The sequence below is a fragment of the Aquarana catesbeiana genome, linkage group LG08 (assembly GCF_042186555.1).
Source record: "Aquarana catesbeiana isolate 2022-GZ linkage group LG08, ASM4218655v1, whole genome shotgun sequence".
NCBI classification, from domain to species: Eukaryota; Metazoa; Chordata; class Amphibia; order Anura; family Ranidae; genus Aquarana; species Aquarana catesbeiana.
The window spans coordinates 133,581,704-133,609,516 of NC_133331.1; the positions used below are offsets into that span (position 1 = coordinate 133,581,704).

Here is a 27,813-nt window from a genome sequence, read left to right on the forward strand (position 1 = left end):
GCTGTAACCTTTAGCAACCAGTCAGTGAACAGTAATGATGTGCACTAACCTCTTGCAACCAATCATTCAACAGTAAACTCTAGCAACCAATCAATGAGCAGTAATGATGTGCAGTACCTCTAGCAACCAATTAGTGAATGGTAAGGATGTCCAGTAACCTCTAGCAACCAATCTGTGAGCAGTATTGATGTACAGTAATCTCTAGCAACCAATCAACAAGCAGAAGTCATGTGCTGTAACCTCTAGCAAATAATTAGTGAGCCATGTGTGCTGTAACCCTTGCAGTCAGTCAGTGAGCGGTAATGATACACTGTAACCTCTGACAACCATTCGCAATCACTGCCCGATCTGATTCAGGAAACTGCTATTTTTTGTATGTCTCAGAGCAGGTGGAGAATAAAATTGCATGGGGGGGGGGGGGGGGGGGGGGGGGGCGGAACACCGCTTTAATGCTAGATATGTCAAGTTTTCAAGCATTAATGCATTCCAGTTGCCAGAAAACATTCATATTGGCCATTGAATTAATTAACACTCAAATGCTTGACACACCTAAACCATACCTCCCATCTTTCTGAGATTGTAATGAGGGACACCTATTAGCAAATGTAAGTAGGCATGGGACAAACCCCCCTGCCACGCCCCCTTAAAGGAGAATTGTACAAAAAAAATGATTAGTTAAACCCACAAGGGGTTTATTACTACTACTATTCCTTTATATTGGCTTTTGACCAATGCAGCAATTTAGAAGTTGGATGAAAGGTTTAGCACTGTGAAACACTTTTTTGAAAGATAAATACTGCATTTTATATACAACTATACAGATCAGACCAAAATGAGGGACAAATAAGGGGGAAAGAGGGACTTTGTTGCAAATCAGGGACAGTTGGGAGCTATGACTAAACACATGTGCAATGCTCTGCTTTAGGCACGTCTTCTAAGCAGCCTTCTCTTGCATTCAGAGTGGCTAACAAAGCGTGTGTATAAGGCCTAGAAAGCCTTGGGTATGCACTCATCTGCTGTGCCGCTCATCTCTCATGTGGGGCTTCTAGCCCTACAGCTGGCACCTTTAAGGAACCAGCAACCACCCTGGAACGCAAACACGTCTTCCCAGCTCCCAGAACCCCCCGCGACCGGAAGCTGGCCGGAGTTGCGTGTAGACGCATCATGTGACCGCGGTGCGTAGGAGGGACGTTCCTGTCAGACCCCCGGATTGGGGAGCTCCTTGATTAGCGGTGGGTCCCTGCCCACCACCACGGAGCGCTTTACCGGCAGCAGGAGGTGGCGGCCCCTGCAGCGCTCCCGGGGGCCGGCCTGGCCGCAGCTCGTGTAGGCAAATGGTGGGTCCGGAGGATGGCGGCGGTCCTGTATTCCAGCGCTGCGGGGAGGACCTGAGCGAGGAGAGGGAAGAAGAAGAGGAGGCCGGGGACGGCAGAGACATCCTGCAGCTCTATATCACCGGAATGAGGCTCACCAACGGTGAGGTGGGCGGCTACCTCCCCCCCGGGGGCCCGGAGCTCCGGCTACCCAACGGAGGGCTGAGCGAGAGGCCGCCGTGCTCCTGTCACCGTCAGTGCTGCTCCTCAGACAGCCACCCTCTGGACGGCTCTTCCCCGTCCGGCGCCCCCCCATCTCCTCCGCCACCGGGCAGCTCGTCCAGCTCCGACTCTTCCCCGCTCAGCGCGCACACTGTGGCCGGATACTTCGTCTCCGCCGAGGCCGATCGGTTCCGCTTCTTGGATGTCACCCGGAGCTCCCGCAACACGTTCGAGGTGAGCCGGCGGCAGAGCGCCCCTGACCACCTGGATGACGGCCTCAGCCTGCCGGAGGGGGGCCCCGGGGCCCAGGAGCAAGACGGGGAGCGGCCCTGGAGGATGGGGATCGCTGACTTCTTCACCAGGTGAGCTCCGCCCTCTTTACTCACATCTCCATGGTGAAGGGACCACGAGGGAGGGGCCAGGTGTGTGCTCCATCGTGGGGGCCCCACGTTGTGCATTCCATGACAGTCAGAGCAGGGAGGCTGCCAGAGCTGAATGTCATGCCTGGCCTTTAATGTCACTGAGCTGCTATGTCCACACAGGCAGTCAGTGTGCTTTGCACAGGCCTGCTCCACTCCAGAGGCTCCCCATATGTAGGGATCAGAACACTGTGCTGTCTGTACATGCTAAAGTTGGTCAGTGATAGCAGAGTGCTTGTAGGCGTATATAGCATGATCATTGACCTCAGTGTGATCTCCTTATACCAGATCCTAACATGTTCCCAATGCTGCAGCCGCTGTGTGTCATCACTTGCCTGATGAAGGGGTCCTGTATGACTCCGAAATGTTGCACTAACGTTTTGTAATGTGATCCTGCTTCAATAAAAAAAAACGTTTGCACTCTATCTGATGATCTGTGGTGCGCTGGCAAATATCCTTATTGTGGTTTTCTGATTAAGTCTCCAGCTGGTGGTTGCTGCAGCACCGAAAACTCTTAGGGTCCTTTCACACTGGGGCGGTTTGCAGGCGCTATTGCACTAATAGCGCCTGCAAACCGACCCGAAAGTGCAGCTGCTTTCACACCGGAGCGATGCGCTGGCAGGACGGTAAAAAAAAGTCCTGCTAGCAGCATCTTCTGAGTGGTGAAGGAGCGGAGTGTATACCGCTCCTGCCCATTGAAATCAATGGGACAGCGCAGCTATACTGCCGGCAAAGCGCCTCTGCAGAGGCGCTTTGCGGTGGTTTTTAACCATTTCTCAGCCGCTAGTGGGGGGTAAAACCGCCCTGCTAGCGGCCGCATACCGACGGTAAAGCGCTGCTTACAATAGCGGCGCTTTACCGCCGACGCCCACCCCAGTGTGAAAGGGCCCTCAAGCTTTCTCCAGGAACGTATGCAATGGGAATACTGAGTACTACTTTTTTTTTTAACTCAGCCGCGTTATTCATTCACAGAGTTCTGTGTGTGAATGAACTACAGCCCTGACATCCCTTGTGGCTGTCTGCTTGTAGTTCTCAATGAACCACCACAGCACTGTGTTAGTTTGATTCTTCCTGTCAGTGTATCTGCTTTCCTGTACGGGGACTCTGATAGATCTGCAGTAGACCTGCATGGCACCAGTGTTCTGCTGATCGCTGGTGCTATGCTTTACATGCTCCAAAAAAATAAATGCACTTTTTTTTTTTTTACCTGCAGAAAAATGTACATTTATTTAACTTTAAAAAAAAAAAAAATAACATCCTTTAAAGAATACATTCACCTTTCATAACATGTTCCACCCATATGCAGTGTGTAACATGTTACTGTAGCAGAGGTCTGTGAATACTACAGGTACCAACATCCTTTGCAGCTGTCTGCTTGTAGTTCTCAAAGAGGAAGTAACCTTTCCTTGATTGTATGTCACACTATAATAAGGCTTACCTATAGGTACTGTATCTCTTAAACTTGCACCGTTTAGGAGATATTCACTGTATACTGTGCCGATGACCTCACCGACACATGCGGTCTGAAGAACTGCTGCCTGTGCTGTTTTCAGAGCCCTGTGCCATGACCTGCGTCTCCCACGCGCAAGCACAGGAGTGATGTCACGCAATTTCGTCCAGTCACACAGCCGGAGTCTGCGGACCTGGGAGGAAGATGGGTGAAGATGGATGTGGCCTCCAGCGAGGTCAACGAGGCCTTTGTTTGCAGGTAAGTTTCACATAATGTGGTAGTATGTGATGCATGCTACCACATTATGCCTTTACTTTACAGGTCAGCAAAAAAAAAAAAGGGGTAGTGTTTACTTCCTCTTTAACTGCCAGGGTGCTGTTGAGCGCTGTGGTAGTTTAGTTGATTCTTACTGTCAGTGTGAAACTGCCTGCCCATATGATGTACAAGCAGACAGATACACTGACAAGTCTGTGGAGGCCCTGCATGATCGCTGGTGCAATGCTTTCTAGGCTCCTATAAAAAAAAATAATAGTAAATGCACATTTTTTTTTTTACCTGCAAAAAAATGCATTTATTATTTATCTTAAAAGTGAACATATCCTCAAAGGGTTACTAAATCCTCGTGTTTTAAAAAAACAAACGTCATACTTGCCTCCACTGTGCAGATCGATCCTCCTCTTCTGGGGTCCCCCGGTAGCTCCTCCCCGCATCGGGAAACCACCTAGGAGAAGCGCTCTCCGCGTGGGCGCGCTCCCGAGTCCAGCTTTTGCGTCCATAGACACAGAAAGCCGGACTCGGCCCCAGCGCCCGCGTCGTTGGATTTGATTGACAGCAGCGGAAGCCAATGGCTGCGCTGCTATCAATCTATCCGATTTAAGAGCCGAGCCAACGGGCAGAGAGGGTGTACGCGTCTCCGGTGTGGGAACGAATGCAGGGAGGGCTGGGGTTCTTCTCAGTTACAGAAGTTTTTTCACCTTAATGCATAGGATGCATTAAGGTGCAAAAACACAAGGTTTACAACCTCTTTAAATTGAACAAGAAGCTGATTGGCTACTGTGTACAGCTGCACCAGCTTTTAAACTCTCCAGTTTTAGTAAACCAACCCCACGCTGTGTAGCTGCCCTTGCTATAAGTGTAGGCCATTTATGTACCTCATAAAGCTTGACTTGAAAACTCCTAGGACATTGTCAAGCAAGGCCCAGCCTACTATTCGCCTTCACCATCGCAGGAGTAAGCTCTCAAATGTGTAGCTCAGAGTTGCTGCTCCAGGGGAAAGAGAGAATATGTTAGTAGGCTTGACTGCTTGTCAATCGCCTCTAAAAAGCAAGGCATTCGGATGGAAACTGACAGGCAGTTTGTTTCCATCTGAACTCCCCATAGAGGAGAGCAGGCTTTGTCCATGTCAGCTCTGCATAGTGGAGCAGACACAGACCTGTTATCCGCCTGCTCAGCAGGGATCAGAGAGAGATCCACCTCTGAGCAGGCGGATCTGCTTGATGGAGTCTCCCCCATCTGAAAGGGGCCTAAATATGGCAACAATATGTTCTATATAAAATTGTTCTGTGTATGGCCACCATTAGACATGCCTCATGTGTGAAACCGAGCAAAAGGTTTCAAGAACCTGATGTATAATGCAGAACATTTAAATGCAACTTAAACTTCACACCAGGGCTCGAAAAATCCCAGGCGCCAGGTCACCATAGCAACTAGAAATTGTGTCCTTAAGCCTGGGCTTTTGTCAGTCGTACGCATACGACACTCACTTGCCAACTGCGCTACAACGGAAAGACGGCTACAGCTTGATCGTCTATTGATGTCTTCCCAGGACACTGATAATAAGGGCACTGATCATCAAAATTTTATAAAAGAAATAGAGAAAATAGGTTTTGTTTTTCAAAATTTTCGGTCTTTTTTTGTTTACTTAGCAAAAAATAAAACGAAAGCTCTATTTGTGTGAAAAAAATGATAAAAATGTTATATGGGTACAGTGCTGCATGACCGCGCAGTTGACTTTCAAAGTGTGACAGCGTTGAAAATTGGCCTTGGCAGGAAGGGGGTGAACGTGTCTAGTAGGCAAGTAGTAAAAAAAAAAAAAAACTGGCTCCTAAATTCAAAAAAATTTGTCAAGGCCTGACTAAGCCCCGGTTCACATCATTGCGATTTGCCAGCAATGGAACCGTCCAAATCAGTGCAACGCCGCACCGATTCTCAAAAGTAGTTTCTGTACTACTTTTGGCGATTTCAGGTGTGATTTCAATAGACTTCTTTGCAGGAAACCACACGGATGTCTCTGAAATCATCAGACTAACGTGGGCATGAACTCGCACGATTTCAATACCGCAGCAGTGTGAACCTGGGCTTAGACCCCTTTCAAACTGCAGCGCTGCTAAAGCACTGGTCGTTTTTGCGGTGCTTTAGTGCCATTTTGGGCGCTAGCGGGGTGGATTTTTTAAGGTCACGTTAAGTGACCTAAAAAAAAGTCAATTTTTGAGCCGCTTTTAAGGCACTTTGGAAGTGCTATCCATTTATTTCAAATAATGGGCAGGGTCATTTTGAAAGCGCTCTCGAGCCGCCCCAAAGATGCTGCTTGCCGGACTTTGTCTAATGTCCCACAAGCACGCCCGAGTGTGAAAGCACTCATTGCAATGAATGAGAGGCAGTTTTCAGGCGCTTTTTAGAGGCTATTTCTAGTGTTAAAATGCCTGAAAACTGCCTCAGTGTGAAAGGGGTCTTACAGTGTAAATTACATTGTCAGGTGCTTGCTGGATTTTTCTGAATAATAACAGTTAGAGCTGCACGATTCTGGCCAAAATGAGAATCACAATTTTTTTGCTTAGAATAAAAAGATCATGATTTCAGCAACATAAAATCTTTCACATTATACAAAAAAAATTGGGCTAACTTTACTGGTTAGTTTTTTTTTTTTAATTCATTAAAGTAATTGAAAGACCGCTGCGCAAATACAGTGTGACATAGTATATTGCAACAACCACCATTTTATTCTTTAGGGTCTCTACGAAAAAATATATATAATGTTTGGGGGTTCTAAGTAATTTTCCTAGCAAAAAAAAATATTTTAACTTGAAACCAACAAATGTCAGAAAAAGGTTTTGTGTTTAAGACCCCTTTCACACTGGGTCGTTTTGCAGGCGCTATTGCGCTAAAAATAGCGCCTACAAACCTACCTAAAACAGCTGCTGCTGTGTCTCCAATGCGAAAGCCTGAGGACTTTCACACTGGAGCGGTGCGCTTGCAGAACAGAAAAAAAAAACTCCTGCAAGCAGCATCTTTGGAGCGGTGAGGAAGCGGTGTATACACCGATCCTGCCCATTGAAATCAATGAGGTAGCGCGGCTATACCACCGGCAAAGCACTTTGCGGGCGGTTTTAACCCTTTTTCGGCTGCTAGCGGGGGTTAAAACCGCCCTGCTAGTGGCCGAATAGCGCCGCTAAAACGACGGTAAAGCGCTGCTAAAAATAGCGGCGTTTTACCGCCGACGCACCCATCTCCCCAGTGTGAAAACCAGCCTAAGTGGTTAAACTTTCCTAATTTACACACAAAGCCTATTCCTTTGACAAATTGTTACAATGTTTAAACTTAGTTCCACTGTAAGAATGCTGTGATTCTTGGCAGACTGCCCTTTTTTTTTTTTTTCCTTTCTTTTGACGGCTGTCGGCTTCAGAAGAGCAGTGAGAATTCTTTGCATAGAAAGAATCATGAAACACTTTTGTCAAGATCACAATGGGGAAAAAAAATCGCGATAAAGATTCTTGACAATTAATCGTGCAGCTCTAATAACGGTGAACCCTGGGCCTGTCTATGAAGAGTGTTAGTAATTGCTTGTATTCTTGATATAAAATATTACCTGTTGATCCTGGCAGAAATTGTGTCCTTGTAACTTCTTATACCCTGAACTAAAATTTCAAACCATGTTTATTGACCTTACCAGTTTTCTTCTGTGGTTTGTAGAACACCCTCCTATGCTATTCAGAGGAGGGTGGGTTTATAATCCATATCATAAGAGCAGCCTAGGGTGACAATGCTGCTCCTCCATAGATACTGTACAGTGAGTAAGAGTTGTCACCCTAGGACAGGAAGTGTTACTGACAAGATTACCAGATAAAAGGCTGAAAAAGAAAACTGTGACCCATCTACTTTATCTAAGGACGGCTAAGCTGCAATAGATAACCTTTTGTGTTCTTGGGTTTTTAGATACACTTTACCTGTCAGATGCATCTGCAAGCATCATGACTTTCTTTTAACATTGGATCACTTTTCCAAGATATCATTCCATTTGCATCCCCAGTGCAAAATAATGTTGTCCATGTATATGTATAGAAAAAGTGCATGAGCTTTAAGTCACATTTTTCCTTAGGGCTGATAAATCTGACAAAGGTTTATTGTATGTCATACCCTGAAAAAGTCAGTTTTTATGCTGTGTGTTTTCTTAATTGCACTGAAAAGATAGTTTTCCCTGATTAGTCATCAAAGTACATTATAACAGTCACAGAAGTCAACTTTTTGTACAATTACTAAAATGTATTGGGTTTGTTTTTCAAGAAGTGCCATAAGACTGGAGCAACAAAAGTGTAATTGATAACCAAAAGGCACACTGGGGTTGATTTACTAAAACTGTAGAGTGAAAAATCTGGTGCAGCTCTGCATAAAAACCAATCCGCTTCCAGGTTTTATTGTCAAAGCTTAATTGAACAAGCTGAATTTAGAATCTGATTGGGTACCATGCAATAGCTGCACCAGTTTTAGTAAATCCCCCCCCCCCCCCCCCCAATGTCTTAACAAATATATAAAGGTAAACAAATCGGTGAATAAAAATTTGTTTGCAATTGTGCGTCCCACAATTGCAAACAAATATATTAATCTAAAAGAAAGAACAGAGTTTTTTCTTTAACTTTATGTTGGTTATCCCTTCCCTCTTCCCTCCTATGGATAGATGGAGGAGAGAGGGTAGGAGGGATAAAAGTTTTGTGTCTTAGACCCTTTTACACTGGGGCAGTTTTTGGGAGCTTTAGCACTAGAACAGCACCTGTAAAGCGCCTGAAAACTGCCTCCCTTGCCACCCCAGTGTGAAAGCCCGAGTGCTTACACTGGAGCAGTGTGCTTGCAGGACGTTAGAAAAAGTCCTGCAAGCAGCATCTTTGGGGTGGTTCGGGAGCGGTGTATACACCACTCCCAGGCCGCCCCTGCCCATTGGAATGAATGGGCAGTGCTTCCGAATCCGGCTGAAGACCGCTTTGGAAACGCCGCAATACAGGCTCTTTTAACCCCTTTTTGTGGGTCAAAAGCACCCCGCTACTCCCCCAATAGCGGCGACAAAGTGCCGCTATAACAGTGGTATAGCGCTGCTAAAACGAGCAGCACTTTACCGCTAATGCTTGGGCAGCTGCAGTGTGAAAGCAGCCTTAAGCAGAAGATAACGTGTGTGTGTGTGTGTGTATATAGATATGTAATATTCTCTATATCTCTTGAAAATTGCAGATAACTAGATGTTATCCGGTGAGCTGTATGTCTAGGGGAAATATAATTTATCAGTTGCTATGGCAGTGTTAGTGCATTTTTTTAATATTATTCATTGTATTTTCTTCTTACTTGAATTCACAATAAAAATTAATTATTAAGAAACAAAGTCCGTCCACAGGCGAAGAAGTGCTGATTGGAAATCACACCTGATTACTACTATGCTCCAACACCAAACCCAACATCTTATCAGACCTCTAACATAAAGCTCATAAACTCATGAGGACTATCCAGGGTAACTGTCGGATGAACCCTTATAAGTGGGCATCACAACTCCTCAAATCATTATGAATGGACCATGGAGAGAGAGGAAAAGGACAGACTCATTTTGCAATTCTGTGAGTTTTATTATAAAAGGCACCATCGGGTAAGAGAAAAAAAGAAATGCAGCATGTATCAGCCAAACGCTGTCTGCCAGCAAAAGTGATGGTGTCAGTGACTCGGACTCTGCCCAACATGTTTCATGGCTGAAGAACAACTTCAGGGGCCAGTGCCATGCAAAGAATAAAATGGTGATTGTTGCAATTTTTTATGTTTCATTTTCGTGCATACAGACACAACATAATTCCAAACTTCTTAGTAAAATATAAAAGATGATGTTTTGCCAAATAAATACCAAATATGTCAAGATTTAAAATGTTGCACTCCTGTGAAATGGTGACAAGCTCTATGGTACCTAAAAAATCTCCAGTGTCAGCTTCAAGCCCTGTAAAAGTGATTAGGTGGCTGTAGAGCTGCTCGGATCACTTCTACATGAAAGCCAGTTGTTGACTCAAAAAAAAATCCAGGACGTTTATATTGGTACACTGGACAGGAAGCAGCTAGGTAACTCCCACAAGTAATGCTAATGCCTCCTAGATTAAAAGAGCTGAAATCCTATAAAGAAAAGGGCTAAATAATGCTTGATGTCCTTCAGACAGGAATGAAACCGGATATATTTGATTTGCTGCAGCTCACAATGTGCAGTGAAATTGGAGTAAACCATTTCAGGACAAGGGAGGAGCCTGAGGGCTGACTGAAGGTAAGGTTGGAGATCTGTCTTAAAGCGGAACTCCACCCAAAAGGGGAAGTTGTGCTATAAGTCCTCCTCCCTTGCCACATTTAGCATGCCATTTTTTGGGGAGGGAAGTGGGTATCTAGTTTTGACAGGTACCTGCTCCCACTTCTGCTTGAATGGCCTAGTCGATCAGAGCGGAAGTCTTCCTCTCGTTTTCCCTCCCTGCAGTCTTCTGGGACATATCGCTGTCTTCTGGGACCATTAACAAAGTGCAGTGTGGCTTGCGCATGCCCAGTGGGTAGCTGGCTGTTAAGCTGAAAGCAGCATTGGCTGCCCACAGTTAGGATGCTGGTGCCAGGAACCTGAAGGCTAGTAAAGAACCAGCCCGGGTGAGAACAGTGCTGGATCCCTGGACAGATAAGTGTCCTTTTTAATTAAAAAGTCAACAGCTATAGGATTTGTAGCTGCTGGCTTATTAATTTTTTGTTTTTGTTTGTTTCCCGGAGTGTACCTCCTCTTTTAAAGAATAAAAAAAAAATCCCTGTTGGATGGTCAATGTACATTGCAGGGATTTTTTAACAAACTGTTAGGCTACTTTCACACTGGGGCGTTGGGGGCGTCGGTGGTAAAGTGGCGTTATTTTTAGCGCTTTTAACCCCTGTTAGTGGCCAAAAAAGGGTTAATAGTGCCACTATGCCGAAGGATCGGCGGTGCTGCCCATTAATTTCAATGGACAGAGGCGCTTACAAAGATGCGGCTTGCAGGACTTTTTTTGGCGTCCTGCCAGCGCACCGCTCCAGTGTGAAAGCACGCGGGCCTTCACACAGGAGTGAGAGGAGAGGCTCTTTACAGGCGCTATTTTTAGCGATATAGCGACTGTAAAGCGCCTCAGTGTGAAAGCAGCCTTAAGCCCCATACACCCTATCAGATTTTCTGCTGGTTTTTGTCTTCAGATTTACCAAAACCATATAATATGAGGTCAAACCTTAGGAGTTTTAATTTGTATGCAATCAGGCATGCCCTTGCACTACATGGTTTTAGTAAATCTGAAGACAAAAATCAGCAGAAAATCTGATCGTGTGTATGGGGCTTTAGAGTCTTACCTGTTTCTCTTACGAAGGAGTAGCAGTTTCTTCTTCTGTCTTATGTCTTTTAGGTACCGATTCCCTTTTTAATTACTGATCAGCTAACACACTAGCAGGGCTCTAATGAGGAAAGGTGGAGCACCTGCATACCTTTTTAGAAGTGGTTAACCCTTTAGGAACATGTCACCAAAAATTAAATTTTTGTTGCAGAGGATGCCTAAAATCTGACTTGTATCTTTAGTGCAGTGTTTTTACTCCAGTCCTCAAGGCGACCCAACAGGTCATGTTTTCAGGATTTTCCTCAGATGAAACGGCTGTGGTAATTACTAAGGCAGCGAAACTGATCAATTACCTCTGCAAAATAATGGAAAGCCTGAAAACATGACCTGTTGGGGTGCCTTGAGGACTGGAGTTGAGAAACACTGTCTTAGTGAAGACTTCTGGGAAAATCAGTGAACCAATCACAGAAGCAGTAAATTATATTTCTGGGGGTGTTCTGTACACCAGCTCTGTATAAAACACCTCCAGGTTGATTATTACATTAACATTTTTACAGCAAGTTATACTAATTCAGATTGAAAAGGGAAAGGTACAGTATGACCACAGGTTATGACCGCTCTGCTCCTGTTCAAACGCCCTTGCAATCTGTCACTTGCACTTGTAAATATTTTATTATATATTTTCATGTGACAACACTGAAGAAATTACACTACATTGTAGCAAAGTAGTGAGTGTACTGTACAGCTTGTATAACAGTGTAAATTTGCTGTCCCCTCAAAATAACTCCATACACAGCCATTAATGTCTAAACAGCTGGCAACAAAAGTGAGTACACTCCTGTGACAGTGAACATGTCCAAATTGGGTCCAAAGTGTCAATATTTTGTGTGGCCACCATTATTTTCCAGCACTACCTTAACCCTCTTGGGCATGGAGTTCACCAGAGCTTCACAGGTTGCCACTGGAGTGCTCTTCCACTCCTCCATGACGACATCACGGAGCTGGTGGATGCTAGAGACCTTGCACTCCTCCACCTTTCCATTTGAGGATGCCCCACAGATGCTCAATAGAGTTTAGGTCTGGCCAGTCCATCACCTTTACTCTCAGCTTCTTTAGCAAGGCAGTGGTCGTCTTGGAGGTGTGTTTGAGGTCGTTATCATATTGGAATACTGCCCTGCGGCCCAGTCTCCGAAGATAGGGGATCATGCTCTGCTTCAGTATGTCACAGTACATGTTGGCATTCATGGTTTCCTCAATGAACTGTAGCTCCCCAGTGCCGGCAACACTCATCCAGCCCCAGACCATGACACTCCCACCACCATGCTTGACTGTAGGCAAGACACACTTGTCTTTGTACTCCTCACCTGGTTGCCGCCACACACGCTTGACACCATCTGAACCAAATAAGTTTATCTTGGTCTCATCAGACCACAGGACATGGTTCCAGTAATCCATGTCCTAAGTCTGCTTGTCTTCAGCAAACTGTTTGCAGGTTTTCTTGTGCATCACCTTTAGAAGAGGCTTCCTTCTGGGATCACAGACATGCAGACCAATTTGATGCAGTGTGCAGCGTATGGTCTGAGCACTGACAGGCTGACCCCTTCAACCTCTGTAGCAATGCTGGCAGAACTCATACGTCTATTTCCCAAAGACTACCTCTGTATATGACGCTGAGCACGTACACTCAACTTCTTTGGTCGACCATGGCGAGGCCTGTTCTGAGTAGAACCTGTCCTGTTAAACTGATGTATGGTCTTGGCCATCGTGCTGCAGCTCAGTTTCAGGGTCTTGGCAATCTTCTTATAACCTAGGCCTTCTTTATGTAGAGCAACAATTCTTTTTTTCAGATCCTCAGAGAGTTCTTTGCCATGAGGTGCAATGTTGAACTTCCAGTTACCAGTATGAGAGAGTGAGAGCGATAACACCAAATTTACCACACCTTCTCCCCATTCACACCTGAGACCTTGTAAAACTAACGAGTCACATAACATCGGGAAGGGAAAATGGCTAATTGGGCCCAATTTGGACATTTTCACTTAGGGGTGTACTCACTTTTGTTGCCAGCGGTTTAGACAATAATGGCTGTGTGTAGAGTTATTTTGAGGGGACATCAAATTTACACTGTTATACAAGCTGTACACTCGCTACTTTGTAGCAAAGTGTCATTTCTTCAGTGTTGTCACATGAAAAGGTATAATATATTTACAAAAATGTGAGGGGTGTACTCACTTTTGTGAGATACTGTATATGCTATATTTTATTTTTTTTCCTACAAAAGTCACATTTTTTAAGTTCTGCATGCTGCCTATATAACTTCCTATACTGCGTGTCACTTCTAATAGCTTAACCGGTTTTCTTCTAAAATTGCCCTGTATTTGGTTTCATCCATCTTCCCATCAACTCTGACCAGCTTCCCTGTTCCTGCTGAAGAAAAGCATCCCCACAACATGATGCTGCCACCAAAATGTTTCACGATGGGGATGGTGTGTTCAGGATTATGTACAGTGTTCGTTTTCCGCCACGCATACCGTGTTGCTTTCAGGCCAAAAAGTTCAATTTTGTTCTCATCTGACCAGAGCACCTTTTTCCACATGTTTGCTGTGTCTCCCACATGTCTTCTCACAAACTGCAAAGGGGCTTCTTCATGGCTTTCTTCTTGTTACCCTTCCATAGAGGCCAGATTTGTGGAGTGCCTGATTAATAGTTGTCCTGTGGACAGATTCTCCCACCTGAGCTGTGGGTCTCTGAAGCTCCTCCAGAGTTACCATGGGCCTCTTGGCTGCTTCTCTTATTAATGATCTCCTTGCCCGGCCTGTCAGTTTAGGTTGACGGCCATGTCTTGGTAGGTTTACTGTTGTGCCATACTCTTTCCATTTTCGGATGATGGATTGAACGGTGCTCTGTGAGATGTTCAAAGCTTGGGATGTTTTTTTATAACATAACCCTGCTTTAGGCCCCTTTCACACTTGTGACTGTGACGTGACTTGAAGCAATGCCTGTATTATCTTGGTCTATGGACCTCAAGTTGCATCAAAGTCAGACCATAGTAGTGCAGATGCTACTTTGAAGTCGCACAGATATGAATGGTACTCCTTGGAAATCATAGAATATGACTTGTCATGGGACTTTGCAGTCCCAAGTGGCAGGACAAAGTCATACAAGTGTGAAAGGGGCCTTAATCTTCTCCACAACTTTATCCCTGACCTGTCTGGTGTGTTCCTTTGCCTCCATGATGCTGTTTGTTCACTAAGGTTCCCAAAAGGCTCATTGTTACACAGTAAGAAAATTGGGCGAACATTTTCGTCCAACTTTTAACAGCTGTTTTTGCATTTTCGTACGAAAATTCCCAAAAGGACTAACTCCAAAATGTTTTTCGTTTTTAATGTGTACTGTTTTTGTACAAGAAAAATTTGAAAAAAGATTGCGCATGATCAGAAACCATAAACGACAAAAAAAAAAAAAAAAAAAAGCCTTTGTCGTATGAGAATTTTCGTTCATCGGTTCTGATTTGCTGTGAGACATCGAGAAAACTTGGACGAAGGTTTTGCCTGATTTTCACATAGCGTGTACCCCACTTAACCACTTCAGCCCCGGAAGGATTTACCCCCTTCCTGACCAGAGCACTTTTTTACAATTTGGCACTGCGTCGCTTTAACTGCTAATTGCGCGGTCATGCAATGTTGTACCCAAACGAAATTTGCGTCCTTTTCTTCCCACAAATATAGCTTTCTTTTAATGGTATTTGATCACCTCTGCCGTTTTTATTTTTTGCGCTATACACGGAAAAAGACTGAAAATTTTGAAAAAAAATGATATTTTCTACTTTTTGTTATAAAAAAAATCCAATAAACTCAATTTTAGTCATACATTTAGGCCAAAATGTATTCGGCCACATGTCTTTGGTAAAAAAAATGTCTAAGTGTATATTTATTGGTTTGCGCAAAAGTTATAGCATCTACAAACTAGGGTACATTTTCTGGAATTTACACAGCCTTTAATTTATGACTGCCTATGTCATTTCTTGAGGTGCTAAAATGGCGGGGCAGTATAAAACCCCCCACAATTACCCCATTTTGGAAAGTAAACACCCCAAGGAAATTGCTGAGAGGCATGTTGAGCCCATTGAATATTCATTTTTTTTGTCCCAAGTGATTGAATAATGACAAAAAAAAAAAATTAAATTACAAAAAGCTGTCACTAAATGATATATTGCTCACACAGGCCATGGGCATATGTGGAATTGCACCCCAAAATATATTCAGCTGCTTCTCCTGAGTACGGGGATACCACATGTGTGGGACTTTTGGGGAGCCTAGCCGCGTACGGGGCCCTGAAAACCAATCACTGCCTTCAGGATTTCTAAGGGCGTAAATTTTTGATTTTACTCCTCACTACCTATCACAGTTTTGAAGGCCATAAAATGCCCAGATGGCATACCCCCCCCCCAAATGACCCCATTTTGGAAAGTAGACACCCCAAGCTATTTGCTTTGAGGCATGTTGAGTCCATGGAATATTTTATATTTTGACACAAGTTGCGGGAAAGTGACAATTTTTTTTTTTTTTTTTTGCACAAAGTTGTCACTAAATGATATATTGCTCTCACAGGCCATGGGCATGTGTGGAATTGCACCCCAAAATACATTTAGCTGCTTCTCCTGAGTATGGGGATACCACATGTGTGGGACTTTTTAGGAGCCTAGCCGCGTACGGGGCCCCGAAAACCAATCACCGCCTTCAGGATTTCTAAGGGTGTAAATTTTTGATTTCACTCTTCACTGCCTATCACAGTTTCGGAGGCCATGGAATGCCCAGGTGGCACAAACCCCCCCCCCCCCCATGACCCCATTTTGGAAAGTAGACACCCCAAGCTATTTACTGAGAGGCATGGTGAGTATTTTGCAGCTCTCATTTGTTTTTGAAAATGAAAAAAAGACAAGAAAAAAAAATTTTTTTTTTCAATTTTCAAAACTTTGTGACAAAAAGTGAGGTCTGCAAAATACTCACTATACCTCTCAGCAAATAGCTTGGGGTGTCTACTTTCCAAAATGGGGTCATTTCGGGGGGTTTTGTGCCACCTGGGCATTCCATGGCCTCCGAAACTGTGATAGGCAGTGAAGAGTGAAATCAAAAATTTACGCCCTTAGAAAGCCTGAAGGCGGTGCTTGGTTTTCGGGGTCCCGTACGCGGCTAGGCTCCCAAAAAGTCCCACACATGTGGTATGCCCATACTCAGGAGAAGCAACAGAATGTATTTTGGGGTGTAATTTCACATATTCCCATGGCATGTTTGAGCAATATATCATTTAGTGACAACTTTGTGCAAAAAAAAAAAAAAAAAATTTGTCTCTTTCCCGCAACTTGTGTCACAATATAAAATATTCCATGGACTCGACATGCCTCTCAACAAATAGCTTGGGGTGTCTACTTTCCAAAATGGGGTCATTTGGGGGGGTTTTGAACTGTCCTGGCATTTTATGCTTAACATTTAGAAGCTTATGTCACACATCACCCACTCTTCTAACCACTTGAAGACAAAGCCCTTTCTGACACTTTTTGATTACATGAAAAATTTTTTTTTTTTTTTGCAAGAAAATTACTTTGAACCCCCAAACATTATATATTTTTTTAAAGCAAATGCCCTACAGATTAAAATGGTGGGTGTTTAATTTTTTTTTTCACACAGTATTTGCGCAGCGATTTTTCAAATGCATTTTTTGTGGAAAAAACACACTTTTTTAAATTTTAATGCACTAAAACACTATATTGCCCAAATGTTTGATGAAATAAAAAAGATGATCTTAGGCCAAGTACATGGATACCAAACATGACATGCTTTAAAATTGCGCACAAACGTGCAGTGGCAACAAAATTAATACATTTTTAAAAGCCTTTACAGGTTACTACTTTAAATTTACAGAGGAGGTCTACTGCCAAAATTACTGCCCTCGATCTGACCTTCGCGGTGATACCTCACATGCATGGTGCAATTGCTGTTTACATTTGACGCCAGACCGACGCTTGCGTTCGCCTTAGCGCGAGGGCAGGGGGGACAGGGGTGCTTTTTTTTAGATAGATTTCTCCTCTGCCCTCAAAGCATCTGACCACACCAAGATCGGTGTGATAAAATGCTTCCCCAATTTCCCAATGGCGCTGTTTACATCCGGCGAAATCTAAGTCATAAAATGCTCGTACCTTCCGGTTTTTTAGGCCATAGAGATGTTTGGAGCCACTCTGGTCTCTGATCAGGTCTATGGTCAGCTGGCTGAATCACCGGCTGCATTCTCAGGTTCCCTGTTGAGACAGGAGAGCCAGAGAAAAAGACGGTTGGGGGGGGGGGCATTCCCTCCCACTGCTTGTAAAAGCAGTCTAGAGGCTAATTAGCCACTAGGATTGCTTTTACATGAAAGCCGACTGCTGGCTGAAAAGAATGATACCAAGATGATACCTAAACCTGCAGGCATCATTCTGGTATAACCACTCAAAGTCGTGAATGGCGTTCCTGAAGACAAAAAAATGGTTAACAATAAAGCACAGTAAACGGTAAAGTATAAAAAATTGCATACCTGAAAAGCAAACATGATAAAACATAATAACAATAAAACATTCCAGAATAGAATACAGTAAAAAAGAGCAGAACAATAGAGAGAGAACAATAAAACGACAGCTATTTTTTTTTATTTTGTGTTTTTTTTTTTTTTTTACACTTTTTTTTTTGTAACTGTAACTTTTATAACTGTAACCGGTTCCAGGTTCAGGTCTCTCAAAATGCGATGGCATCTTGGGAGACCCTGTGAAAGTGTGCCTAGTCTGTGCAATGCTGTACCCTACGCTAATACTCAACTAGTGCATGGTAGCGTTCAAAACATTCACCAATGCAAAGATCAGGATTGTCAGGACAGGAGGGGAAATAATAGTGGGTGTCACGCCTATATCCATGCTTGCTGCAGACACAACATCTTTTTTGGGGGGGTTCGTTGGGTAGGGGTACTCGGGAGGACATAAAGAAAATGCCTCTCGTGCAGCCGACTGCATTTGGTTGGGGATGTGAATGGGGGAAGTACAGGCGCTGCAGAAGTGGTGGGTTCCCAATTAGGATTGGCGAATGCAGCAGGATGGGCACGACGGGCCTGTGTTTGTCTTTTTGGTGGAAGCGGGACACTACTTGTGCTTGCCACCTCGCCAGCTTGAACTGCACTTATGGGACTCGCCACGTCACCACGTGTTACTGCAGTGCTGGTTTGACTACGACCGGGGTGTACTAGGCCGCTGGCGCTTGCCAGTTGACCAAAACACTACCAAAAAAACTGTTAGCGATCGCAGGGATCAGGCCTGACTCTGCGAACGCTGCAGTTATGTGTTTAGTGTTTTGTAGGTGTCAGTGATCGATTGATACTGCACTTGGATGGGCTGGGCCGGGCGGAGGGGCAAAACGCAGGTGATAGCAGGTATCTGGGCTGATCCCGCTAACACTGCGTTTTTTGGGAACCCTAAACTGCTGGGGACGCTAGTATAGATCTGATCAGATCAGATATTGATCCGTTCAGATACTATACCACTAAGAGAGGCCTATGCTGCGTGCGTGGGTGTTAGCGGTACTGGCGCTAACCTGATGCTGCTTGGGGCTGGTGCTTGCCAGTTCACCAAAACGCTACCAAAAAAACTGTTAGCGATCGCAGGGATGAGGCCTGACTCTGCGAACGCTGCAGTTATGCGTTTAGTGTTTTGTAAGTGACAGTGATCGATCGATACTGCACTTGGGTGGGCTGGGCAGGGCCGGGTGGAGGGGCAAAATGCAGGTGCTAGCAGGTATCTGGGCTGATCCCGCTAACACTGCGTTTTTGGGAACCCTAAACTGCTGGGGACGCTAGTATAGATCTGATCGGATCAGATATTGATCCGTTCAGATACTATACCACTAAGGGAGGCGTATGCTGCAAGCGTGGGTGTTAGCGGTACTGGCGCTAATCTGACGCTGCCTGGGGCGACGCATATCACCGCCGGGCGATCAGGGGGCTAAACCTTTATTCGGTAATAAACGGCGGGTGCCCTGACACTATAAAAAATAAACTAACTAACCAGCGTCACCCGTAACAGTTATACGGTGATCAGTGGTGAAAGGGTTAACTAGGGGGCAATCAAGGGGTTAAAACATTTATTAGGTAGTATATGGGGGTCCCTGTCGCTATAAAACGCTGACGGCGAACCTAAATATTTACGTCCCTAACTAGCGTCACCAGCGACACTAATACAGCGATCAGAAAAATGATCGTATAGCGACACTGGTGACGGGGGGTGATCAAGGGGTTAAAACTTTATTGGGGGGGTTAGGGGTATCCTAGACCTCAAGGGGGCTAACCCTAACTGCCCTAACACAGTAACTGTCACAAACTGACACCATGCAGTAATCAGAAAAAAAAAAAACTGCTTGGTGTCAGTGTGACGGGGGGGGGGGGGGGGGGTGATTGGGGGGCGATCGGGGGTGTAAAGTATGCCTGGCATGTTCTACTGTAAGTGTATGTGTTGTGCAACTCACTCAGATGTCTTCTCTCCTCGCTGCCAGAACGGGAACTGCCGAGCCGAGGAGAGATGACATCACATCCTCTGCCTGTGTGTACCACACACAGGCAGGGGAGGATTCTCATTGGCTGGGAGCGATCACGAGGGGGGGGCCACGAATGGATGGCCTCCCCCTCATCACTGAACGCTCCCAGACCAAAGCCGACCGCCTCGGGCACCGGGGGGGGGTCCGATTGGACCCCCCAACCGCGGGAGGCAGATCACGTATGGGTACGTGATTCTGCCTGCCCGTGCCATTCTGCTGACGTATATCAGCGTGAGGCGGTCGGCAAGTGGTTAACAAACCCAAGGGTTTCACAGAACAACTGTCTTTATACTGAGATTAAATTGCACAGGTGGACTCTATTTACTAATTAGGTGACTTCTGAAGGCAATTGGTTCCACTAGATTTTAGTAAAGGGGGCTGAATACAAAATGCACGCCACAGTTTGCAGATATTTATTTGTAAAAAAAAAATTGAAAACCATTTATCATTTTTCTTCCACTTGATAATTATGTGCCACTTTGTGTTGGGCTATCACATAAAATACCTTTTACATTTTTGGTTATAACATGACAAAATGTGGAAAATTTCAAGGGGTATGAATACTTTTTCAAGGCACTGTATGTAACTGGTAGCATGGAAGAGAACTTTTATTACTTACCACTTTGTGTTTTAGGTTACACGTTCAGAAGCAGTCTGTTACCCAGTGTGTAGTGTAATATGTACTGTACATGCATGGTTCAGTGCAGCACCTTCTGGAAAAGTATAGAAAAGAGAAGTGAAAACAACCCCAGCTGTGAGAGATAAAAAAAAAACTGTCTAGCAGAGCATAGAACCAAACAAAGCTTTTTAACATTAAGGACTGAGCCTCTTTTTGAGATTTGTTGTTTACAAGTGTAAAAAATGGTTTTTTTTGCTAGAAAATTACTTAGAACCCCCAAACATTATACATTTTTTTTTCTAACACCCTAGAGATTAAAAGGGCGGTTGTTGCAATACTTTGTCACACTGTATTTGCGCAGTGGTCTTACAAGCGCACTTTTTTTGTTGAAAAAATTCACTTCTTTGAATTAAAAAATAAGACAACAGTAAAGTTAGCCCTTTTTTTTTTTTTTTTCTTTTAATAGTGTTAAAGATAATGTTACGCCGAATAAATTGATTCCCGACATGTTACGCTTCAAAATTGCGCCCGCTCGCGGAAACTTTTACCCTTAAATATCTCCATAGGTGACATCTAAAAAATTCTACAGGTTGTATATTTTTGAGTTACAGAGGAGGTCTAGGGCTAGAATTATTGCTCTCGCTCTACCGATTGTGGCGATACCTCACGTGTGGTTTGAACACTGTTTTCATATGCGGGCGCTACTCACGTATGCGTTCACTTCTACACGCGAGCTTGACGGGACGGGGCGCGTTTACATTTTTTTTTCTTATTTATTTTACCTATTTTATTTTTACACTTTTAAAAAATAAATAAAAAATGGTGTCACTTTTATTCCTATTAAAAGGAATGTAAACATCCCTTGTAATAGAAAAAAAGCATGACAGGACCACTTAAATATGAGATCTGGGGTCAAAAAGACCTCAGATCTCATATTTACACTACAATGCAATAAAAAAAAAATTGTAATTTAAAAAAAATATGGCCCTTTAAGAGCTATAAGCCCCTCTCCCGCTGTCGATAAAAGTGATCTTGCGGCGAATCCGCCGCAGAGACCACTTTTATCTGTAAGGGGACCGCTGGGCGAAGAAGAGCTAAGAGAATAGCTGTTGCCATAACAATGATATTCCTCTTCAAAATTAAGACGTACATCAGCGTGCAGCGGTCAGTAAGTGGTTAACTGTTCTGCTGTGTTGTTTGCATGGCTTGGAAGCTTGATGTCCTATTTTTTTTTCATTACAATCAATTTCTGGAGTTGGCCATATGCCATAACTGGTATTTCATTCTAAAATACTCTATTAAATCAATCAACAAAAAACAGTTTTCCAGTTCTGTTGCGGTTTGAAATACTGAAAGGGTGATAACCCAGGTAAGAAAACCGGAGGTAAACGAGAAGGGGCTCCAAGTGGAAAACGCTGCAGCTTAACCCTTTCATGACTAAGCCTATTTTTGAAATTTGGTGTTTATAAGTTAAAATCCGTATTTTTTGCTAGAAAATTACTTAGAACCCCCAAACATTATATATATATTATATTTTTTTTAGCAGAGAATCTAGAGAATAAAATGGCGATTGTTGCAATATTTTATATCACACGGTATTTGTGCAGCGGTGTTTTAAACGCAAATTTTTGGGAAAAGGGACACTTACATGAATTTTAAAAAACCAAACAGTAAAGTTACCCCAATTTTTTTCTATAATGTGAAAGATGATGTTACGCCGAGTAAATAGATACCAAACATGTCTCGCTTTATAATTGCACGCACTCGTGGAATGGCGACAAACTACGGTACCTAAGAATTTCCATAGGCGACGCTTTAAAATTTTTTTACGGTTACCAGGTTAGAGTTACAGAGGAGGTCTAGTGCTAGAATTATTGCTCTCGCTCTGACGATCACGGCGATACCTCACATGTGTGATTTGAACACTGTTTACATATGCGGGCGCGGCTTCCGTATGCATTTTCTTTGCTGCGCGAGCTCGCAGGGACGGGGGCGCTTTAAAAAAAAATTTTTTTCTTATTTATTTTATTTATTTTTATATTTATAAATTGTGTTTAAAAAAAAAATTGATGACTTATATTGCTGTCACAAGGAATGTAAACATCCCTTGTGACAGTAATAGGTGGTGACAGGTACTCTTTATGGAGGGATCGGGGGTCTAAAAGACCCCCGATCCCTCCTTTGCACTTGAAAGTATTCAGAACGCCGAAAACGTCGATTCTGAATATTGTTTTTTTTTTTTTTTTTTTTTAAATCGGCGCCATTGGCAGCCGAGTAAACGGGAAATGACGTCGCTTCCATGTTTACATTTAGAAGGCTGGAACAAAGCCGCCCACAGCTTCGTTCCAGCCCGCCCCCAGCCGCTGGAGGCAGCCGATTGGTCACCTGGCCTCCCGATCGAACGGGAGGCCCGGTAACAGCGGCGGGAGGGGGAGACATCCCCTCCCGTTGCTCCGGTATAACACCCGAGCGGCTTTTAGCTGCATCGGTTGTTATACCCGGAAAGCTGATCGCCAGCTGTAAAAAACGGTACCGGGATGATGCCTGCAGCTGTGGGCATCATCCCAGTATAACCCCGGAAAGCCAAGTACGCACATCTGCGTACGCTCGGTGGGAGGGGGTTAAGTATAATTTAAAATGTATTTATTAGTAGAAACATGTATAATGCCAATAGAGAATTGTCAAACATTCACCACACCATATAAAAGGCACTCGTGACTAGAGGTCGACCGATATATCGGCCGGCCGATATATCGGCCGATATTTGGCTTTTTTTACTTAATCGGCATCGGCCGATTGTGCTGATAAAAAAGCCGATTATAACTTCAGCGGGACTTGCAAATGACTTCTGTAATAGAAGTCAATTGCAAGCTGTTTGAAGTTTGTTTTCTCTCCTCCTCTGGGCAGCCTGCCAAATCTGATAAGAAGATACATTTGTATCTCTTAGGGTTCTTTTTATCAATAGACTGAACTCCGTGGAGAAGTTTTCAGTTTAACCATTTAAAGACTAAATCTTTTTTGACATTTGTTGCTTACAAGTAAAAATCCTGTATTTTCTGCTAGAAAATCACTTAGAACCCCCAAACATTATATATATTTTTTTAGCAGAGACCCTAGGGAATAAAATAGCGGTTGTTGCAATATTTTATGTCACACGGTATTTGCGCAGCGGTCTTTCAAACGCAATTTTTTTTTAAAAAATACACTAATTAAAAAAAAAAAAAATAAAACAGTAAAGTTAGCCCATTTTTTTTTTTTTCGTCCAAAAGTTTTGATTACCTGTTTTTGTGTATTTAATATTTAAGATATAGTTTTTTTTTCAATCTAAATTCTACATACAAGTGAACTGATTGGAGGTTTGTTTTGTTCAATAAATGTTTAAATGTAAAAAATTTTCTGTATCACTTATTACTTAAGGCTGCTTTCACACTGGAGCGGGCATGCGTTGACGGTAAAACGCTGTTAGTTTTAGCGGCGCTTTACCGTCATTTTAGCGGCGCTATTCGGCTGTTAGCGGGGCGCTTATAACCCAGCTAGCGGCCGAGGAAGGGGTTAAATGCGCCCCTGAAGTGCTGCTGCCAAAACGTTATGCAGGTGCTTCGGCAGCGGTGCGCATTCATTTTAATGGGCAGGAGTGGTGGAGCAGCGGTATACACCGCTCCAAAGATGCCGCTTGCAGGACTTTTTTTTTACATCCTGCCAGCGCATCGCCTCAGTGTGAAAGCACTCGGGATATCACACTGAGACTGGAGGGGAGCCGTTTTACTGGCACTTTACAGGCGCTATTTTTAGCCTAAAAAAATGCCCCAGTGTGAAAGGGGTCTAACTGTTAGATTTTATGAGATGAAGGGGGAAAAAGAAAAAAAAAAAAAAAAATCGGCCTAATATATCGGCCCAAAAAAATCGGCATCATATATCGGCCATCGGCCACCGCGATTTCTAAATATCGGCATCGGCCAGAGAAAAACCCATATCGGTCGACCTCTACTCGTGACAATGTTGTCAAGGGCAACAATTAAAAAAAAAAAAACCCGGGCTCTCAGACATTCATCCAATCATACCAGAGGAGGACACTGATTGCTCAATGGTGGGAGAAAAGGATCAGCTGTCAAATTATATCACTTATGGCCAATGGATACAGCAGAAAAGGAAGAATAGAACGGTAAATCGATGCATTTGTAGTGCCACATTCAATATTAGAGTCAATAAATAGGAAGAAACCCCCTAGAGTGGACTTTTTAGGCACACTTAATTAATTAGCAGTGAAAGTATTCTTGAGTAGTAACATCGTAGTAAATTGTTTTATTAATTGTTAGACATATTAGATAAAATACATAGGGAATAGAATGTTTAAACAATTGATAACATTGTCACCATATCCTAAAATGACAAAAATGATCCTCTTGCATCCTATGCTTTTCGGAGTACAGATATCTCCTTCTTCAGGGTTGTATATTGAAGATAAAAATTATCTACAACATAATTTGCGGAAACAGTAAGTATCTAGCAATGAAAGTACATTATGATATAAATGATATTTACAAATTTTGTAGATACATTTGCATTTACTTTTTAGATGGCGCAGTGAATTAACATTCCATCATATTAAATTTAAAAATGGAGAAAAGAAGAAAAGCATCAAAAAGGGAGACTGTGCTGAGTTCCTGCTTGGGTATCACACCAATCACAAGGAAAAGTAGAACCGCATGGTATGCCTATTCCAGAGAGCCGATTCTCAGCCCCTACTAAACCCCCACAGAGGGGGGATGGCCAAAGGAACTCGCTGGGGTCAAAAATAGGTAGCTCCTGCAATGGACAGTATAAATATTTACCGAGTATAATAAAAAGTAAAACATTGTATTATACATTTATTGAGTCCTTAAGTGCCAGTTCACACTGGTGCGATGCGAGAACACTGCGAATCCACTGCGTGTTCCCGCATCGCATGTCAGTTCACACTGCCATATGCGAATCGCTGGGGAGTGTCAATACATTGTTAAGGCCCCCCCCCCCCAGTTCAGCTCACATATCGCACTGCGAACTGACAGTTCAGACATGAATCGGATTGCATATGTCCAAACAGAAAAAAGGGTCCTGTGCGTGTTTGCACCGAATGCGGTGCGATATCAGCCATACTATCTCTATGGCTGATATCGCACCACACAGACATCGCATGTAATGTGAACGGCAGTGCGCTGCGAATTACATGCGATGTCTGTGCGATGTTTGGCATCGCACCAGTGTGAACCGGCACTTATATCCAATTATCAATTATCAGTGGCTCTCATCCTACCTATCCCAACGCACCTTCAGTGTCACTTACAATTCTACTTCCTCCACTCCTCTTCCCTTCTCTGTCGGGGTCCCCCAAGGTTCTGTTCTTGGACCTCTTTTATTTTCAATCTACACCTCTTCCCTGGGTCAGCTGATAGCCTCTCATGGCTTTCAATATCATTTCTATGCTGATGACACACAAATCTATCTCTCCACCCCTCAACTCACTCCATCAGTCTCCTCACGCATCACTAACTTACTAACTGACATATCTGTATGGATGTCACACCACTTCCTCAAACTCAACTTGTCCAAAACCGAGCTTATAATATTTCCTCCCCCACGTGCCTCTTCCCCTGACTTCTCTGTGAAGAGCAATGGCAAAACCATCCACCCGTCCCCACATGTCAGGGTGCTAGGTGTTATCCTAGATTCTGAACTCTCCTTTCAGCCCCACATCCAATCACTTTCCAAAGCTTGCCGCCTCAACCTCCGCAACATCTCTAAACTACGTCCCTTTCTAACCAGTGAAACTACAAAGCTCCTGATTCACTCCCTGGTTATCTCTCGCCTTGACTACTGCAACTCACTCCTCATTGGCTTACCTTTAAATAGACTATCCCCCCTTCAGTCCATCATGAATGCTGCTGCCAGACTCATCCACCTTACAAACCGATCAGTGTCTGCTACCCCTCTCTGCCAATCCCTCCATTGGCTACCACTCGCCCAACGAATTAAATTCAAAATACTAACAATAAGTTACAAAGCCATCCACAACTGTGCCCCCAGCTACATCACTAACCTAGTCTCAAAATACCAACCTAAACGCCATCTCCGTTCCTCCGAGGATCTCCTGCTCTCTCGCTCCCTCATCACCTCCTCCCATATCCGCCTCCAGGACTTCTCCCGAGCCTCACCCATCCTCTGGAATTCCCTACCCCAATCTGTCAGACTGTCTCCAAATTTATCCACTTTTAGGCGATCCCTGAAGACTTTCCTCTTCAGAGAAGCCTATCCTGCCTCCATCTAACAACTGCATTATTTTCTCCATTAGCTCATCCCCCACAGCTATTACCCTTTTGTATAACTTGACCCTCCCTCCTAGATTGTAAGCTCTAACGAGCAGGGCCCTCTGATTCCTCCTGTATTGAATTGTATTGTACTTGTACTGTCTGCCCTAATGTTGTTGTAAAGCGCTGCGTAAACTGTCGGCGCTATATAAATCCTGTATAATAATAATAATAATTATCGATATTTGATGTTGCTATTTTGATTGTGCCTGAATATTGTAGATGATAGGCAGCCAGGGCAGAGGAAGGGTTCTGTTGTGAAGGAGCTGATTTCAACTTCAAAGGTATAATGGACTGAAAATGATTTAGTAATTTGTAGGACTAGACTAGAGAATAGAATGCTTAAACAATTGATTGTCACCATATCCTAAAATGACAAAAATGATCCTCTGAAAAAAAAATCTATCTATCTAGATATATATCCAAATAACACGCACAAGCTCATCTCTTCGCCACATACAGCCACAAAGACAAGAGAATTCTTCTTGGGCAGTGTAATAGTGCTCAGACGAACACACTTAGACCGAATTTTAATGGTTCGCAAAATGGTCGGCCCTCACGCATGTTCACTTCATCAAATCTGGCCCTCTTTGAAAAAAGTTTGGACACCCTTGGTATATATAATGTGTGTGTGTGTATATGTATAATATGTTTTGCCTTTCATTCCTATTTTAAACTGAATGGGTTGTTTTATAGGGTGAACGTATACTATCACTTTTTTTTTTTTTTTGAGAGAGAGAATCTGCTTTCTCTGTGGAGTTCTGCAATGGACACCCTGCCTGTTCAAAGACTTGTGTATGGTACACTTATGAACAGGGATGTTTGCCAGTTCCAGTGATGTCTTCAAGCCTTTAGCTGTTACTCATTTGTTCGTTACCTCATTGAAAATTTTGTGTTGTGCCTTGGGAGTCATCTTGGCTGTGTGCCCACTTCCTGGAAGTGTTAGCCACAGTACTAAACTGTCCATTTATAAAAAATTTGCCTTGACTGATGGATGCCTAAACGCTTGAGATTGATTTGTATCCATTTCCAGCCTTATGTGCTTGATCATGTCCTCAGAGCACTCCTTTTTGTGAGGCATGATTCACATCAGCCGTTGCTTCTTTTCAACAGCAATCTTAAAATGTCTGTCTTATTTAAAGTAGTTCTAAACGACCTCTCCAAACTCATTTTATTAAACTCCAGGTAGCTGTAGTTGAAGTAATTAGTCTATGAGTTCACTTACTT

At 43.6% G+C, this 27,813-nt stretch overlaps 1 protein-coding gene across 2 annotated transcripts in view; it reads left to right on the forward strand.

Moving 5' to 3' along the window:
• Positions 1 to 1,122: 1,122 nt before the first annotated feature.
• TBC1D12 (TBC1 domain family member 12) overlaps positions 1,123 to 27,813 on the forward strand; it is a 205,597-nt gene continuing 178,906 nt past the window's right edge. For both annotated transcript variants that reach the window (XM_073596417.1, XM_073596418.1), the window contains exon 1: positions 1,123 to 1,897. In XM_073596417.1, coding sequence (XP_073452518.1) covers positions 1,335 to 1,897 — 563 coding nt within the window. In that variant the 5' untranslated portion in view covers positions 1,123 to 1,334. The remainder of the gene's footprint in view (positions 1,898 to 27,813) is intronic.